Raw genomic sequence first — 18,942 nt, 5'->3', positions numbered from 1 at the left:
CCCCCACAATTCCCCGGACAGATCAGCTGCACACAAAGTCATGTTGGAAAAAAAGAGAGACAAATGGATTCTTACCTTCCCGTATCTGGATGCAAAAGTCCCCGTGAGTAAGGAGTGAAAAATAATTATTGTCTCATCCAAGTCCCACACGAACACACGCTGTGATAAAAAGAGAGGAAGAGAATGGAGACAAATGGACTCACTTGCGTCTGACTTAATGTCTGCAGGAATTAATTCCCTGGAGGAAAAAGAAGTCTTGAAAAACATTATCTTTAAGTCATAAAACATTCGACCTACTGATGTGTCCTTACGTCCCTTCCAACCTCAGCTGTGTAAAGAGTATGTTGATGGCCAAGTTTTGGGCTCCTCTCAACCCAGTCAATGCCAGAACCAAGAAGCCTGTTCTTGCCTTCCACATAAAAGCTCAAAAAGGGAAAAGTTCAGTCCAGAAACAGCAATAAAAATCATATAACTCATTTGACAAAATGAAATATTAGCATTTTACATTCACAGCTCACCGAAGTCCAGCTACTTCTGACCGTTTCTCTTTTTAGCAATTCTGTTGGCTAACTCTAAAATAACACACTTATATCTTTGTTTATTGATGTGCCAACTGTAGACAGTATCTTTCGACTTGGCAATCTGAAAGATGTGGGTTTATTTTCCCCATACAGGAATGCCTCTATTTTCCATTCCATCAGCTGTGGATATTCTTCCTTGGCTAAAACAGTAAACCCAATATGAAGATATGAATATTGGAGTCCCTAGCCTTTCCCCTACTCCCTCCCCTCTCAATCAGCTCTTGCCTTACTTCAGCACTGTCAGTGTGGATAAACTGGTTTGTGCATTTGGTTTAATAACTACACTTAAGGCTTCTCTGCTCTGTCTTTATGTTGCTTTTACAAGTTGGTAACCAGCAAAGAGCACTCACATCTTGTGAAGACTGTTCACTGCCAAGCAAGCAATTGTACTAGAATTTCGCTTCGTTCTCTAGGGGTCCGATGTGCTAACTCCAGAGCCAGTTCAAGAAGACTGTTCCTGCCATCAAGGTCATATTCTCCTTTCTTGCACTCCATCCAATTAAATGATGCCATCTCTCAGTTTGTTCCCATAGGAATCATATCTGTTAGATATAACCTTTTTGTTTTTGCTGGCGTTTATTAAATTGCCATAATTCTTTCGCGTTTCCATTAATGTGCCTTCATTAGAATCTCAAATTCAGCCACACCCTCGGTATCGAAGTTGTCCATCCTCCGTGACAGAATGCTCTAATATGGTGTGGGCCATCTTTAGGCTTGCTGCCTAGCTAGCATGACTGTTACTTCTGGGTCAGATCTGCTGTTTCCTAGATCCCAAATCTCTTTCTTGCTTTTCTTCCTTGTTGTGCTTGAGTACATCTTTGAGTTTCTTCTTCTGAAAGGGTTCATAAAAAATAATTTTCCAGAATTCTTGCATAACTGGTGATATCTTCATTTTGCTCCACATTTCCTGTGGGTACAGAATTCCAATAGGAAAACAACGCCCTCTAGTCCTTTGAAAGAATTCCTCAGCTTGCGTGACTGGTGAGTAGTCCAATGTTTCACTGGTCCTCACTCCTTTGTAGGTTTTACTTCTTTTCTCTTTAGAATTTTTTTTTTAAGGATCTTTTCTTTATACTTGGTATCCTCAAAATCCCATAAAGATATATTTAGGTGTAGTCTTTTTTCATTCATACAGTTCACATTTCCAATCTTATTTCTTTCAATAATTTCTTTCCATCTTTTCCACTGTTCTCTCTTTCTGGAATTTCCAATAGTCAAATTAGACATCCTGAGTCGATGCTGCTTATCTTTAAAAAATGTATTTTCTATAATTTTATCTTTTTTGTTGATAGATTTTTTTTTTTTTAAATATATTTTATTGATTTTTTACAGAGAGGAAGGGAGAGAGATAGAGAGTTAGAAATATCGATGAAAGAGAAACATCGATCAGCTGCCTCCTGCACATCTCCCACTGGGGATGTGCCCGCAACCCAGGTACATGCCCTTGACCGGAATCGAACCCGGGACCCTTCAGTCCGCAGGCCGACGCTCTATCCACTGAGCCAAACCGGTTTCAGCTTGATAGATTTCTTAAACTTTCTCTTCCAACTCTTCTATTAAACTTCTGATTCTTGCTGTCATTTAAAAATTTACACTTACTCTTTGTCTTTGAGTGTCCCTTTCCCAACAGCTCTGCCTCTTAGTTTAAGAATGCAAGATCTTGAATCTTTATAAGAGAACCAATCAGAATTTTAAACATTTCCTTTCTGTTTCACCTTTCTTGATATTTATTTTATTTATTTATCTTGAACTTCATTTTTCATACTGTGTCCTAATTTTTCTGGTGACCATTATTTTTAAGAACAAAAGGCCTAGTGATCACTTACATAGCTAGTCTTGGGCAAGGTCAGAATGGGGGACAAAGGCACCTGCTAAGTGTGCCACTGTCAACGAGCCACCTTTAAAACTTTTCTGGAGTTCAGGGGCTGTATTTATTCCTTAGCACTTGCCACGCCTTTAAAAATAAAGAGAAGGGCGGTATCTAGAAGTAATAATGTCAGTTAGTGCAGGGATTTTCAAACAGCAGACCTGCGTATTATTTTTGTGAGTTTTTTTTTGTCTCGTTATATATTTAAGGATATGTATATGCTGGGTCATGGTATTTAGTATAGTTCTTACTTTGGGTCACAGTAAAAAAATGTTTAAAAAGCACTGTTTTTGAGGAGTGCTTCTGAGGTTTAAATATGCAAGTCCTAATTTATCTGAACTAACTAGGTTGGATCAGTTAAACTTACACATCTTAGTAAGAGAATTAAAAAAAAAAATCAACGAATATTTTCAAATTTAATGCAGGCTCAATCAATTTAACTACATCTCTTCTGAAGAAGGCCTGTCCCTGTCTCCCACTAGCCTCCTCTCTATTCCCCTGGCCTCGATCCTTAGTGAGTAAGTTCCTGGGGCCATTCTGCAGGTAACCCTACTTCCTAGCCCACTGGGTTTGGTCTAGGACGGGTCCCTAACCCCATCTGAGTCAGAGGCCTTGCCTTGGGAACTTAAAATTAGGGCCTAGAAGGAAATTAATCATCTTTGGGTGGTTGCTGGAGGCTACATGTGAAGGACAGGGAAGGCCGGTCTGCAGAGAGAGAGAGGAACAAAGAGGTGAAAGATGGAAAGAGAACACTTTTGCAGGACCTGGCTTCAGTTAGAAGCAGAATAAGCCTGGCGGGTGTGTCTCAGTGGTTGAGCATCAGCCCAGGAACAAAGAGGTCACTGGTTCTATTTCCATTAGGCACATGCCTGGGTTGCGGGCTCGATCCCCAGTAGGGGGCATGCAGCAGGCAGCTGGTCAATGATGTTTCTCTCTCATAGATGTTTCTATCTCTCTATCCCTCTTCCTTCCTCTCTCCTAAAAATCAATAAAAACGTATTTTTTAAAAAAAGCAGAATGGGCTGTGCCCAGTAACCTGTGCATGGGCACTCAAAAGACATGATTGCTTGGAGATTCTAGCACCCTAACTGTGACACATGGGGAGAGAAGTGTAAATGCAGCTCCTTGCCCCGGCTACCTGTGGTCTTGCTGATACTCCACTGTGCCCTGTCCTTGGGTTCTAAGAGAACCTGTGTATCCTTAAAATAAATTCTGCTTTTTCGTTTAAGCTAGCTCAAGTTGGTTTCTGGCACCTGAAGTCGAGGGATTTAAACTAATACACACTCAGAATTTTCCTCCTTTCCACTTCTGTACATAATTTCTGTCTCATGGGCTTCAGTCATTAGCAAAACTGCCAAGACTTAGGAGGTGCGACCGTGCAAACCCTCCATGTGACAAGCAGCACAGAAGTGAAACACGGCTCACACCTTTTCAACTGTTCCTGCCCAGTGGTACTTACTTTGGAATCGAGAAGCAGATGTTTCCAGAATATATCACCCTGCAATCCGCGACTTCCATGCCACCTCCACCTCCCTCTCAGTTTAATGGAAAAAATGTCTTTGTACCCCACCATCCCCTACCAAGAGCAGAAACCATGTTAGCTGGCTGAATCATTGTTTTTAAATATTAAAGTATGGATTGCTCTGGGTGATTTCTATAGCTCTGCAACTTCAAGCTGGTAGAAAAACCTCAGGAATATGGGAGGGCAGAAAGCAAGGACAGCCTGGAGTCAAAACATTTCCTCTTTTGCTGAAGGGATTGTGCAATGTCTCCCCAAATTTTGGAAGGTGGGGGCCTTTAAGAATTAAAGGAAAAGCAAGGACAAAATCCCCTGGATTGCGAATAGTCCCATGTGGCAGGCCCCCAGGGTGGTCAACTCTCAGAGGAGATGGCTGCGGGAAGTTGACCAAATGTAGGGACAAGCATATGTCCCAAATAACCACTACAGCCCTACTAGTGAACACTGGCTAAGTAACACAGCCCTACTAGTGAACACTGGCTAAGTAACACAGCCCTACTAGTGAACACTGGCTAAGTAACACAGCCCTACTAGTGAACACTGGCTAAGATCACAGCCCTACTAGTGAACACTGGCTAAGTAACACAGCCCTACTAGTGAACACTGGCTAAGTAACACAGCCCTACTAGTGAACACTGGCTAAGATCACAGCCCTACTAGTGAACACTGGCTAAGATCACAGCCCTACTAGTGAACACTGGCTAAGTAACACAGCCCTACTAGTGAACACTGGCTAAGATCACAGCCCTACTAGTGAACACTAGCTAACTAGTACAGCCCTACCAGTGAATACTGGGTAAATATCAAATGCCCTGGTGGTGAGCATCTATTATTTGGGTCCCCAGCGCACACCGCTCCCCCCCCCCCCCACCCCGCGCCCCGTATAAGAGCACTAGTTTGCTTCTTTGTCCGCTGTGTGCTGTCTTGGCGGGACTGTCCATCGGAGCCAAGCATAAGAGCCACGCCAGGCCCATGGGATGCTGTCTCCTTGCACTGGAACATGCAGTGGCGTGGCACTAGAATCAAATGGTTCGCCTCCAGCAGGGGCTGGCATCCCAAGGGTTCCCTGTGACTGTTCTTTCTAACCCTGGTTTCATGACTTCCTCCCAGTAAAATCCTTTTGCTTAAGTAACCAGTACTGGATTCTGTTGCTTACAACCAAAGGATTGTAGCTCATAGTCCAAGGTTCTTGTCCTCAACAAGCATTTCCATGCCTGATGTACAGCATGGAAGCCCCAGAGAGTGGTGGACTTGCACTGACCACAGCAGGCACTGGCAGTGAGGAGGGTGGCAGTGACCAAGCCACACTGGGCATTAGAAGCTCTTCTTCTGTTTCCTGAGACCTCTTAGACCCCGAAATTCTCACACAATTCTGGGAGGGGAGGGGCTCCAATAATAAGATGGTATTTCCTACCCACCCAGATGGGATGGGGACTCAGGGTCAAAATTACCTTGATAGTAAAGAAATGATGAAAATGGTCTTTCATAGCATATCTGAATTTGCGGGCTGAGCTTTGTAGCTGTTACATGCATTGGACTGGATAAGGAATAGGGATGTGACGACGACGATGATGATGCTTTTGAGTTTTTGGCACTGACACTGCCTTTGAAATACGATACACATTCCTACGGCACACTCAAGACAACGAATGACTGCCTTTTGCAAATAAGTACAAACTACTGCACATGCTCATTTTTCTCCCTTGACAGATAACAGTTGCCTCTTTTTTTTTTTTGCATCCATCTGGCCGCTGTACTTTCTCCCTCTCTCATGCTTTTCTTTTTTGTTTGTTTGTTTTTTGCAAATGTCAGTGCCTGACCAATAACCCTACACCTGCTTTATTACAATAAAGATTGGTGCATCCCTTACGTCAGCCGTTCTCAGCCTGGGGCACACGCCAGAATCACCCGGAGAGCTTAAAATCCCGATGCCTGGGTCCCGTCCTCAGGGAGGCTGATTTAATTGAGCTGGGGTCCAGCTTGAGCACGAAGATTTCTCAAAGCTCCCAGGAGATTCCAGGTGCAGCCCAGGCTGAGAACCACTGAGAAACGCAGAATCATAGGAACCATGCGCACTCATCCGAGCCAGCCTCCTGTCTCCAGGCAGAAAAATATCTAGGCCAGTGGTTCTCAGCCTTCTGGCCCTTTAAATACAGTTCCTCATGTTGTGACCCAACCATAAAATTATTTTCGTTGCTACTTCATAACTGTAATGTTGCTACTGTTATGAATCATAATGTAAATATCTGATATGCAGGATGGTCTTCGGCGACCCCTGTGAAAGGGTCGTTCGACCGCCAAAGGGGTCTCGACCCACAGGTTGAGAACCGCTGATCTAGGCCATATTGGAACCACTAGGGGAGCTTTCAGAACTCCCTGCAATGTCTATTTAATTACTCTGGGGTGGGTCCTGGGCATCTATACTGTAAAAGCACCCCAGTTGATTCCAGTGTGTAGCCAGGGTTAAGAACCACTCTGACCCAGCTGGGAAGGTCCACTGCCCATTGTCGTGTGTATCAGGGGCTCCCAGAGTGTGGTCCCCAACCCAGCAGCACCAGGGAACTTGTTAGATATGCAAATTCTCAGGCCCTGCCCCAGATCTACTGAATTGGAAACTTTGGGGGTGGGGCCCAGCAGGCTGGGTTTTCATTAGTCCCTGAGGATTCTGCTGCTGCTTATGCTGGAGAACCACACTGTTCTTTACTATCTTCAGGGCACTTTTCCTAGCCTGTCAGTCAATGGTGTTTCCCTATGGCCAGCCCAATTCTTTCCCACTTTCCTTCCAAGGGCTCTTTTCTCTGTAACTGAGCTTTGTGAATGCAAATGGCCATTCTCCTCCATGTACTTGGACAGAACCCTGTCCCCTGCCCTTCTGTTCAGGCCACAGATGGAGATTACATTCACCACGTCAGCGGCAGTTTTGGAGTTACCTCGATCTCGTTGTCCCCCGCTGGGGAGGGGTCACTGCTCCGCTTAGACCGGCCTCGGAGCTTCCCGTCGGAGGCCCGGTGTGGCCTGTCTGTGTCTCCCTCTTTTGCTGGCGTGGAAGGTCCATTGTGCGTGTTATATTCACCTGGTGGAGGAAAGGGAAGCTTGGCTGAGAGTCTCCTCCCAGGAAATAGCACATCAGAACTGTCAAACGCCAAAGTGGTAGGTCCCAAAGGCAGCATCGAAGGCAAAGATCACGTAGAATCAAAATTACTCTTGTCAGGCTCTTAAGTCGCCCATTCATTCGGCCAACAAACATTTACTGAGGAGGCACGGTTTCAGGCACTGATTCTCATAGCACCTACACTCTAGAGAGAGGAGAGACGTTAGACAAACAAGTAAATATATAACGTGCCAGGTGGGGACATGCCTTACAGAGAATGAACAAAGTGCATGGGGAACAGGGAGTGTGGGAGGTGACTGATTTATATGGGGCTAGTCAGGGAAGGCCTCGTGGATAAGCGGGTATCTGAACAAGGATCTCAGTAAAGTGAGGGTGAGGCCACCGGGGGAATGAATACACTAATAGAGGAAGAAAAGTAATATTTATATGTGGCCGGGCCTCAAATTCTTCTACTATTAAGAGACCCCTCTCCCTTGGGGTTAATGGGGGTGTTGGAGAATACTCTATGTTCCTGTCCCTATGCAGCTTGCTCCTTTAAGCTTTACTTGTTGAGAGACTTGTCCCTTTGAGAATTAAATGAGATTCTATACATCCAATACAGGGCTGGCAATTAGGAAATGCTCAACTCAACCCACATGCATGCAAGGATCAGTCAGAAGGTGCAGGACAGAGGGCGGGCACTGGCTGCTTCTCATCAATATGGTGTTTTTGGACTCGGGGTGTTGAGAGGCTGCCACGCTCATGCCCTTGGGCAATGGTCAAAGGACCCCAATAAGTGAGCAGCACCCTCCTGGGACTCAGGTCCCAAAGTCAGCACCCAAGTTGTATTGTTTTTTTAAGCACATACATTTAAAAAATATGTTTTTATTGATTTCAGAGAGAGGAAGGGAGAGGGAGAGAGAGAAACATCAATGATGATAGAAAATCATTGATCGGCTGCCTCCTGTATGCCCCTACTGGGCATGTGCCCTGACCGGAATCGAACCATGACCTGCTGCTTCATGGGTCAAGCCCAACCACTGCTAAGCACATACGTTTTAAATACATGGTTTTTAAAATTATACTTCATTATCTTTATTTAACTAATGAGGGAACTAAGGCTTAGTGAGATGATGGAAGTCTGTGGTTACCCTGCAAATCAATGTTAGAGCCTGAGCTAAAACTTTGGCCTGCCCTTGTTACTAGAGTGACAGACTGTAGACCAGCATGGAACCTTAGAGGACATCCCATCCCACTTTCTCACTGTCCAGCTGCTTGTTTAGCTCCCAAATATAGACTCCACCTCTCCTTCCATAATTGCCAGGGTTTGGATCATCAGGGGGAAATGCTTTTGTCTAAAATACTTGGCAATGGACTGAGTTTTTTTCTACCCTGAAAGGATTATTTCCCTCCAAAACCCTGAGGACTGAACTTTGTTTATTTAATATTTATAAAACTTCTTAGCAGACTAAGAACATGGTAAGAAGAGACGTGATTTTGAGTTGTCAGGACTGCTGGGCTGTCTCCAACTCCCCATCATTTTCAGGATACAGCATCAGAGGTTCCCAAACATCGATCTAGCAAAGACTTTCTTCTGGACCATGAGGAACAGACAGTAAACATATTCACAGATGCTTAAGAGTCACGTAAATAAGGTTTATCCTCATTGACTTGGTAGTTCTAAGGATGGGAGCTTAGAAAACATTTGTAGACACCATTAAAATCCAAGCAAACATTATTAAAAAGTGGGGGAAACAGCAGCTACCTAGAAATGTCTAAATAAAGTAAATGTAAAGCCAATTTATTAAAGGTGCCAAAATAGCCAGTCGTTTTCCACACATTATACATTCTTGAGAATGAAGGGTCAAAGTTCAAGGTCACAGTCAGGTACACAGGCTAGAGCAATGTATGCAAACCTTTCCTGGAGTCATTCTACTCTTTTTATTTTTCCCTTTTTATGTTTTTTAAAACTATTTAACAGCTTTATTGAAATATAATGGATATACAATAAATCACATATATTTAGAGTGCACAATTTGATAACTTTTGACATATGTATAAATCTATAAAACCATCACTACAGTCAAGATAATAAACAAATTCAGCACTTCCAAGAGTGTCCTTATAATCCCTTTGTAATCGCTTCCTCCTCTCTGCCCAGGCAACAGCTGATCTGCTTTCTTTCAGTGTAAATTAGTTTGCATTTGCTATAGTTTTAAACAAACGAAATCACAGTTTTGAGTTCAAATGCCTAAGAACCAGGGGAACTGATGGCGTAACTCCCCATCTGCGGCTGGAGACTTGAGACTCGGGAGGTCCCTGATGTCGGTTCTGGAGTCCAAAGGCCAGAAAACCTAGAGCCCTAATGTCTGAGGTCAAGGAAAGACGGATGTCCCACCTCAAGAAGTGAGTGAGACTGCCCTGCCTCTGCCTTTTTGCTCTACATAAACCCTCAGTGAGTTAGATGAGGCCCACCCACATTGGTGAGAGCGATGTTTTTTTTTATTTAGTCTACTGATTCATATGCTAATCTCTTCTAGAAATACCTAGAAATAACGTTTTACCTGTGATTGGGCATCCCTTAGCCCAGTCAAGTTGATACAAAATTAACCACCACACAATGGGTTATTAAAAGTGTGTTATATACCTTCCAAATATTTGGGAATTTTCCAAAAACATGTCTGTTATTTATTTCTAATTTAATTCTACTGTTTTCAGAGAACATTATTTATATGACTTGAATCCTTTTAAATGTAATGAAACTTGATTTAAAGCCCAGAATATGTCTATGTTGGTAAATGTCTCATGTGTACTTAAAAAAAAGTCTTTTGCTGTTGTTGAATGGAGTGGACTACAGACTGTCTGTAACATCTAGTCTCCTCTTTCCTCTAATTCCCTCTCCAGAGAAAATGTTAACTGTTGCCTTTGAATCCTTCCAGAAATTTCCTATGCAAATATGGGTATTAAACTATACTTAAAAAGACCCCAGGATCATATTATACACATAGTTCTGCACGTTGCTTTTTTCCAACTCTCATAATCACTCAGAGAGAGACTCATGTTAGTGTAGATATATCTAGCTTACTCTTTTTTAAAAAAATTTTCTTTATTTTTATTAGTTTACTCTTAAAAAATTTTTTAAATTGATTTTTAGAGAGAGAGAGAGAGAGGAAAGGAAGAGAGAAAAGGAGAAGGAGAGAGAAACATCAATGTGAGAGTGGAACAATCCATAGGCTGCCTCCTGCACACCCCCTGGGAATTGAGCCCACAAATCGGGTGTGTGCCCTGACTGGGAAGTGAACCAGAAACTTTTCAGTGCATGGACAGAGCCCAGTCAACTGAGAGAGTCATACCAGCCAGGGCTCTAGATTACTCTTTTTAAGAGATGTATAGTATGTCACTGGTGGATGCACCATGAACTATTTAACCAGACTCCTGTTAATGTCATTTCCAGTCTTTTGCTATTATGCTGCTGCAATAAATATCCTTTTCACTTAAGTCTTTGGACCTATGTGGGAATTTATCTTTAAAATAAATTTCTACAAGTAGAAAAGTTGGGTTAAAGAGTACACACATTTTTAATGTTGTTAGAGGTTGCCAAACTGCATGGAGGAGCTTCCAAGTTTCTTCTTCTTCAGAGATTTAAAAAACTTTTCTCCTATTGACTGTAGGAAATGATCTAAGAAGTTTAAAAAAATCCTCCCACTTCCTTTTAGATAATTTGTATCATACTTAAAGATTTTAAAAGAAAAAAGTTCTGAAGCCACACTACTGATTTGTCTTTCCTCTTGAGTAACGTCAGATGTTCAGGTTTTGCCCTCTACATCAGCAAATCGCCCTGCAATCATCTACAAATTGTTGGGGCTTCATATGACTGTCAGGGCATGTCCATGCAGAGTGCGCTGCAGCGGGGCTGGGGGATGGGGGGAGACGAGCATCAGTGAGCGAGATCTAGCTGTAATACATAAACCTCTCGAGCCTCTGGAGCTTGGAACTAACCACTCAAGGAGATCCTGAATAATTTCAAAAGGGGAGTGCCTGGGTGTGTGTGTGTGTGTGTGCACAATGCTCTTCCTTTATGATGAACACTGGGGAAAAGAGACGGGATCTGGGTTGTAGCTGACAATTATTTATGTCACTAGATTTTATGTGCGCTTATTAGACTCACAGTAAAAACCATCTCAACCACTTATCATTGAACTTTAGACCAAGGGATAAATGAAGAACAATAAAGAAAAATTTCAAAGGGACACAAGGAGCCTTTATGTTCCCTTCTGATGGGGAACAAAAATGGCCTTCCCACCTAACTCAAATTCTTGTGAAGTAAGCCTGTGGAATCCAGTTCCCCATCAAATTACAGAAAGGGGAATTTGCTTGGAGATTTCCTGATTATATTTCCTTTCTGAAGCCGGTTTGGGGAGGCCATATTCTGAAAAGCAGGATGGTCCAAGATACTTCAAGATTATGACCAAAAAAAGTTTGTTAAATTTCATACTCTTCAAAGGAAGCATTCTGGAAATTGCTAAATAGATATGACGCATTCATTAAATACTCTGTAATAAGATCCCAATGGCCAAAATCAATGCTCAAGCCCTAAATTTCCTCAAAAGTTGACTTAAAAATGCTTGGCCATACTGTCTCCATGTATCGCCAACCCAAGGATATCTAATTCATCCTCAGGGAGGAAAAATACAAGGGCTAAAAGCAACAACTGCACAAAGAACCCCAGGAAACAAAGAGGTATTCTTTTCCTAACCATCAACTAATTAATATTTATTGAATGAAGGTACACACATCATCATGCTAGCTTAGCTCTACAGAGCTCCATAACATCAGGTTTCAGACAAAAACAAAAAACAAAAAACAACACACACACACACACACAAACAACACAACAACACCAAAAACAAAACTCAATGATATTTCTTTCCATTTGGATGTTATGATTTATTACTGTCAGTCATTTAATGTTGATAAGCCCAAACCATCTCATAAAAGAGAAGACATGTGTGTAGAAGGCTTGTGGAACAAATGAATCCACAGGCTGATGAGTTAGTTGCACAGGGATATGCATCACCAAAGGGCCAGGATATGGACTCTCCCAAGTGTTGCTCATCATCTAGGTGGGTTCCATAGGTTGAAATTAGAATTTTTAGGTAAAAATTTCTGACTTTTAAATATGGACGCAATTAAACACACACACACACACACACACACACACACACACACACACACACCCCAACAAAATATATCTGAAGACTAGATTTAGCCCTTGGGTGACCAGTTCATTACAACTGAGACTTATGTCCAATCCCTCCTTCTTGTAAGAGTTCAGACCACAGCCATGAATGACCACAGACAGTGACTGTACATACCTGGAAGCGACTCAGAACTCTGGTTGGGGACGTTGTGTGATGCCTCCTGGAGGACGTAGGTGGACGTGGAGATGGGGGAAGGGCAGATGCTGCTGGCTGGGACGTAAGGAGGGTTGTAGGACGAGCTGTAATACTGGGAGTATTGGCTCTGAGGGAAGCCAGGGTAGGAAGGATAGTCCTGGAAAGGGAAACATACAGGTGGCGAGTGAGAGAGGTGGTCTGGTCTTGGCCCTTCAGTTGGCCCAGTCACAGGCTGATGAAGGCAAGGGGCCTTGTGGGATGGGTCTACTCTCTTGGTCTCCCATCAGAATAAATGCTCTATGAGGGCAGGGACTTGCCCCAGAGGCAGACCTCAAGAGAAGGGTGGGATGAAAGATTACCAGTTGGGGAGTGCGGAAGTGAGGTAGAGAAGGGAAAAGGGAAAGCAGCCAATCCAGGGGCTTTAGGGGGGGACTGGAGTGGATTCTCCTGGGGAAATGCTGGGATGATAGAAAATACACATCTCGAAGGATCTCCCCAAGGAGCAAGGGAGCTGGGTTGTTCTCCCAGGGGTATCAGTTCCCTGGCTCTTCCTGCCTGCCCCATGCACTGGTTCTAGAAAACAACCCAGGTGTGCAGAGATTGGCAGCTGGAGGTCAGCAGGTGCACCCTGAGGGACATGGGTGTGGCCTGGCAGCATCTGTCTTGCTCACTGCTGTATGCCTGGCACCCAGGACAGCGATGGGCACATTCGGGCTCTCAATAAATACTGGATAGTAAAGAATAAATGAATGAGTAATAAAGCCTACACACCCACATACCCAGGAGACTAAGTGACATTTTAGGTTCATAAGGGGTGCAGATACCTACATGGCATTAGGGACCCAGAAACTTCTATGAGGGAGTCTTGGAGAGCAAATCAAAGAGTGCCAATCCTCTTTTACCAAGTTCTGCTCAAGCCAACCAGACCTCCCAACTCTTCCATAGTAGCCGTTGTTTCAAACCTCTGCTTCATCACCAGAAACCAGTGCTTCCCAACCTACAAGGAACTCATGGGACGTTCAGCTTCTCGGGCCCCTCACAGACCTACTGAATCAGAATTTCTGGGGGTGGCATTTAGAGATCTGCATTTTTGACAAGCTCCCATGGTGAAATCAACTAATTGAGTATTTACTCTGAGTGGTGAAGAACTGTGCCTTAAAAACTACTCTTTTATGTGCAAGTATTTTATCTATGTATACATTATACTGCAAATAATACAAAAATATGTGAACTAATTTTCACATATTCCAAGGTTGAAGTCATTTATATTCTTCAGCTCACTGGAGAAATAGCGCATCCCCCATATTTAAGTATGTTAAATATTCCTAAAGGCCCTCTACCTCGGGTAGTTTTAACACTAGCCTGAAAGCATGTTAATCTTTTTGTTGTGGTGGTGGTGAATTCTCACCTGAGGATAATTTTTCCATTGATTTTTAGAGAGAGTGGAGGAGCCAGAGGGGGAGAGAGAGAGAGAGAGAAACATCACTGTGAGAGAGACACATCTACTGGTTGCCTCCGCATGTGGCCCAGATCGAGCCTGCAAATGAAGTAGGTGGAACTGAACCTGGGACCCCCCAGTCTGCAGGCCAACGCCCTATCCACTGAGCAAAATGGGCCAGGACTTAATCTTTTGTTTTGAAATAAGTTTAGACAGAGCAAAGGTGCACAGACAACACAGTGTTCCCGTACACCTTGGGCAGGTCAATTCTGAATTCACTCTCTAAAGTGAAACCACGGGAATCAAACTACAAGCCAGCATTCATCTTTAAAGTACTGACTTAGTTCAATTTAAGCTAGCGTTTATAAAGCCCCCACTATGTGCCGGGCACTCCACACTGGGATGCTTTCACCCTGGAGAAGCACAAGGTCTGTGAAAGAGCAGACACCTTGTATCCCTACATTCTAGATTCAATAGTCAGTGGGTGTCTTGGGCTCAGGTCAGTATGTAATATAGAATAGCGCCTCTGTCATCCAGTTTCTCTGCCTCTCTCCTGTATCCTTCCAATGGCCATTTAAAGTCTCCCTGTGGTATCCAAACCTGGGAAGAAGACACTGGATTTCTGGTGGGGGTCATGGGCAGGAGAAGGCATTCTGGGTGCCCTGATTTAAGGGGACTTTTTAAGGAAAGAACCGAGACAACTGGTGGGTATACCTGGTGCACACTTCCGAACCCCGCCGCGCCGGTCAGTCCATTCGCTCCTTGATAGATCCCTGCCGTTCCTGTGGGAAAAGATGGAACCTGTGACCTTGGCAAGTTCCCAAATCTCTCTGAACCCCAGTTCTCTCAATCAATGAATAAAATAAATAATACCTCATCAAAGAATTGGGTGATAAAGAAATGAGATGAAGCTTTAAAAATGATTTATTTTAAAAAAATTATGTGGAAAATGTACATGAAATTTACCCTTCTATTTTTAAGTGTACAGTTCAGTGGTATTCAGTGCATTCATATGGTTGTGCAACTATCGCCACCATCCATTCCCAGAACTTTTTTCATCTTGTAAAACTGAATTATTTACCCATGAAACACTAACTCCCCATGTACCCTCCCCTCGGTCACTGGCACCTACTTTTCTACTCTGTCTTAATGAACTTGACTACTTTAGGTACCTCTTATAAGTGTAATCATGCCGTGCTTGTCCTCCTGTGACTGACTTATTTCACTTAGCATAACCTCTTTAAGTTTCATCCATGTTATGGTACTTGTTAGGATTTCCTTCTTTTTAAGGCTAAACAATATTCCATTGTATGTATAGACCACATCTTGTTTATCCTTTCATCCACTGACAGACACTTGGGTTGCTTCACATTTTTGCTACTGCAAATAATGCTGCAGTTTTGTTTTGCACCATTTATATGCTGTGAAACTCGCCCAATCTGAAGTATCAGTTGAATGATTTTTAAAGTCACCACGACGCAGTTTTAAAACATTACCATCATTCCAAAGTTCCCTTGTGCTATTTTCAGTCACCCCCACTCCCTTCTCCAGCTTCAGGCAGTCACTAATCTCTTGTTGATACTAGAGTTTTGCCTTTTCTAGAAATTTCACAGAAATGGGACCATACACATGTGTTTGTATCTGGCCTCTTTCCTTAGCTGATGCTTTCGAAGTTTGTCCATGTCTTAATGTATATCAGTTCATTCCTGTTTATTGCTGAACTAGAGGCCTAATGCATGAATTCGTGCACAGGTGGGGTCCAGCCAGCCTGCCCCATCAGGCTGAGCAGGCCCTGCCAGCTGGGGAGAGGGGCTGCAGGCAGTTGGCGGGCTGGCCCTGCCCCCTGGTCGAACTCCAGGCGGAACTCCTAGTCAAGGGGACAATTTGCATATTAGCCTTTTATTATATAGGATAGCATTCCACAGTATGGAAACACCACATCTAGTTTTTGGCTATTATGGAAAATGCTGCTAAAAACATTTGCATACACGTCCTTGTGTGGATATACGTTTTCATTTCTCTGGGACAGATCCCTAGGAGTAGCACTGTGGAGTCATGTGATGAGTTTGTTTCACTTTTTAAGAAAGGGCCAAACTGTCTTCCAAAGTGGCTATGCCATTTTACCTTCCAGTTTCTCCAGCACTTCCTTTTTATAGCTTTTCTAGTAGGTATGCAGTGGTAACTTGCTGTGGTCTTAAGTAACATTTCTCTAATGACTAACTATGTTGGGCATTTTTTAATGTTTATGAGCCATGCGTATATCTTTTTTGATGAAGACCTATTCAAATCTTCTGCCCATTTAAAAATAGTTAGGTTTATCCTCATTACTGAGCTGTAAGAATTCCATATATATATTATTTCACCCCAAATGTATATATTTTTTGAGTGATTATAAAGTCAGTGTTTATTAACATATATTTCATTTTAAAAATTTAAAAGAATCTACAGAAATTAATACTTTTTTTATTAGCACCTGTTTTTAAAACTGATGACCATTCTGGTCTAGGCACTGTGATAGCATGCAATAGAGTCGCAAACATCAAGAATAATTTTGTTTGGTATTTGTGTGCCCTCAATTTGTCAACTGTTGCTGGTTCTGTACTGTAAACTTTATCTTTTATGTATCCCCATAAAAAAGTATAGTGGATAACTTTTCTCTGTTCAAAGCTTAGTCTGGCTTCACCCGTTATTTCAAATCAGCTAAACCTGAAAGGGAGTGAAAACTGAGTTATTAGCAGTTAAAGTGTGTATACATTTTCCCCAAATGTACTTCAACTGGGTTTTCAAACTTCCAGTAGCATTTTAGGATGAATTTCCTTTGTTCAAAGTTTAGTTTGGCTGAAAAGAAAGAAACATCAATTGAACTATAAGTTGTTAAAGTCTGTATACATGTTTTTGGGACACCCTATATACTGCATACAAGTTCTTATCAGTTATATGATTTGAAAATATTACCTCCCAGTTTGTAGCTTGTCTTTTTACTTTCTTAGTGGTGTATTTTGAAAAACAAAAGTTTTTTATTAAAAAATTAGATGAATCATTTTTTTAAATTACATATTTTATTCCCCCATCCCTGTTTACCCTCTCTGTGCCCTCCTCCACCTCCACCCATTCCCCTCCACCCCCTCAATCACCACACTGTTGTCCTTGTCCATGAGTTCTCTCTCTTTTTACTTTTTTGCTGAATCCCTCCACTTCCACAACCTCTGCCCCCTCCCCCACCTCCCAGCTGTCTGCTTGATTTCTAGCTATGAGTCTGTCTCTAGTTTGCTTGGTAGTTCAGTTTGAAAACCCAAAATTTTTAAGTTATCAATTTTCTCTTCTATAGATCTTGCTTTTGCTACCTAACCCAAGGTCATTAAAATTCTTTCCTATGTTTCCTTCTAGAAATTTTATGGTTTTAGCTCTTACTTAGGTATGATCTAATGTAAATTAATTTCTGTGTATGGTATGAGGTAAAGGTCTAAAGTAACCATTATGCATATGGATATTCAGTTTTTCCAGCACCACTGTAAAGAGTATATCCTTTGCCAAAAATTAATTGACAATAAGTGTGAGAATTTATTTTTGGATTCTCTCTTTTGTGCTACTGATGTATCTATCTTATACCAATTCCTTCCTATCTTGATTACTGTAGCTTTACAGTAAGTTTTGAAATCAGGTTGTGTAAGTTCTCCAATTCTGTTCTTATTTTTCAAGATTGTTTTGGCTTCTATGTATAAATTTGGCATTCACATGTCAATTTTAAAATAAGCTTGTCAATTTCTATTGGCCAAAGGAAGTGGCACAACATTTTCCAAGTATATCAACCCAGCATTTTACATCCAGAGGGCATAGCCTTCAGGAATGAAGAGAAAACCACGACATTCTCAGATGACGGGAAACTAAGAACTTGTCACAGCAAATCTACCCTGAAAGAATGGGTGCAGGAAGTTCTTGAAACAGGAGGTTTAAAAACAAAAGGAATCTTGAAGCATCAGGAAGAAAGAAAAAGAAAAGGAAAAGGATAAAAATATGGGTAAATAAAGTCTCCTTTCTGTATAGTTATGTCACCAACTCAATATATAGGGGGTGGAGAAAAGTAGGTTTACAGTTTTCATATGAAAGTAATATAAATAAATAATACAATAATTAATAAATAAACCTACTATGAACCTACTGAAACAGCTGTAATCCTACTTTTTCTCATCCCTATACAATTAGGTTCATAACAGTTCGCTACCAAATTTATGGAATTACTTTTTCAAATGTGCTTTATGATACTAGAGGCCCGATGCACGAAATTTGTGCACTCAGGGGTGGGGGTCCCTCAGCCCGGCATCTAGGGAGCGGGGCCTAAGCCAGGAGAGGCTCCTGCCACCGCCACTGCGCTCGCCAGCCATGAGCCCAGCTTCTGGCTGAGCAGTGCTCCCCCTGTGAGAACACACTGACCACCAGGGGGCAGCTCCTGCATTGAGTGTCTTCTCCCTGGTGGTCAGTGCATGCCATGCATGCTGTTCAGTCAATTTGCATATTAGCCTTCTATTATATAGGTTAAAATATTGAAATGGTTCCATGGTCAAATCTACAAGATAAACTCTAACCAAGTGTGGGGATGAGGAGGTTATATGCTGGGCACTGGGAAGGTAGTGGAGCAGTAAGCTGCTAGTAAGTGCTTTCACTGGGAACTTGGGGGGTGCAGGGAAGGGTTCTATAATGCCAACTGGGGAGGCTTCCCAGAGGAAATGACATCTAAACTGTTTCTGAAGGATGGGCAGGAATTAGCCAGGTAAAGAGACAAGAACCAGAAACATGGCCACACCTGGGCATTCTCCCCTGCTGTCCACTACATGGGGGCCTATGGCCCAGAAACCACAGAACTGTCCACAGCAGTGTGGCATGCTGCAATCCCATTCTATCCTCAATGGCCTGTCCAGACACGTCTGGCAGAGCTTTAGGCCAGCCTATTCCATTCAAGGTCCTGGGGTCCTGGTTACCATGGCAATCCTACCTGCCAAAAATTCAGGAACACACCTGCCTTAGGAAGTCTCCTGGATGCCTGGTTTTCTCA

The 18,942-nt window shown here is 42.6% G+C and overlaps 1 protein-coding gene across 2 annotated transcripts in view; it reads right to left on the bottom strand.

The window, feature by feature from the left end:
• EYA2 (EYA transcriptional coactivator and phosphatase 2) overlaps nucleotides 1-18,942 on the bottom strand; it is a 211,001-nt gene that overhangs the window by 57,745 nt on the left and 134,314 nt on the right. The window contains exons 6-9 of one of the 2 annotated variants that reach the window (XM_036323734.1): nucleotides 14,607-14,674; nucleotides 12,434-12,611; nucleotides 6,898-7,040; nucleotides 76-159 (exon numbers count right to left, since the gene is read on the bottom strand). In XM_036323734.1, coding sequence (XP_036179627.1) covers nucleotides 76-159; nucleotides 6,898-7,040; nucleotides 12,434-12,611; nucleotides 14,607-14,674 — 473 coding nt within the window. The remainder of the gene's footprint in view (nucleotides 1-75; nucleotides 160-6,897; nucleotides 7,041-12,433; nucleotides 12,612-14,606; nucleotides 14,675-18,942) is intronic. The other variant, XM_036323735.1, reaches the window with a different exon arrangement.

This window comes from Myotis myotis, unplaced genomic scaffold (assembly GCF_014108235.1).
Source record: "Myotis myotis isolate mMyoMyo1 unplaced genomic scaffold, mMyoMyo1.p scaffold_m19_p_9, whole genome shotgun sequence".
NCBI lineage: Eukaryota > Metazoa > Chordata > Mammalia > Chiroptera > Vespertilionidae > Myotis > Myotis myotis.
Note: the sequence above shows the minus strand (reverse complement) of the source record. Positions and strands in the feature narration are given on the sequence as shown.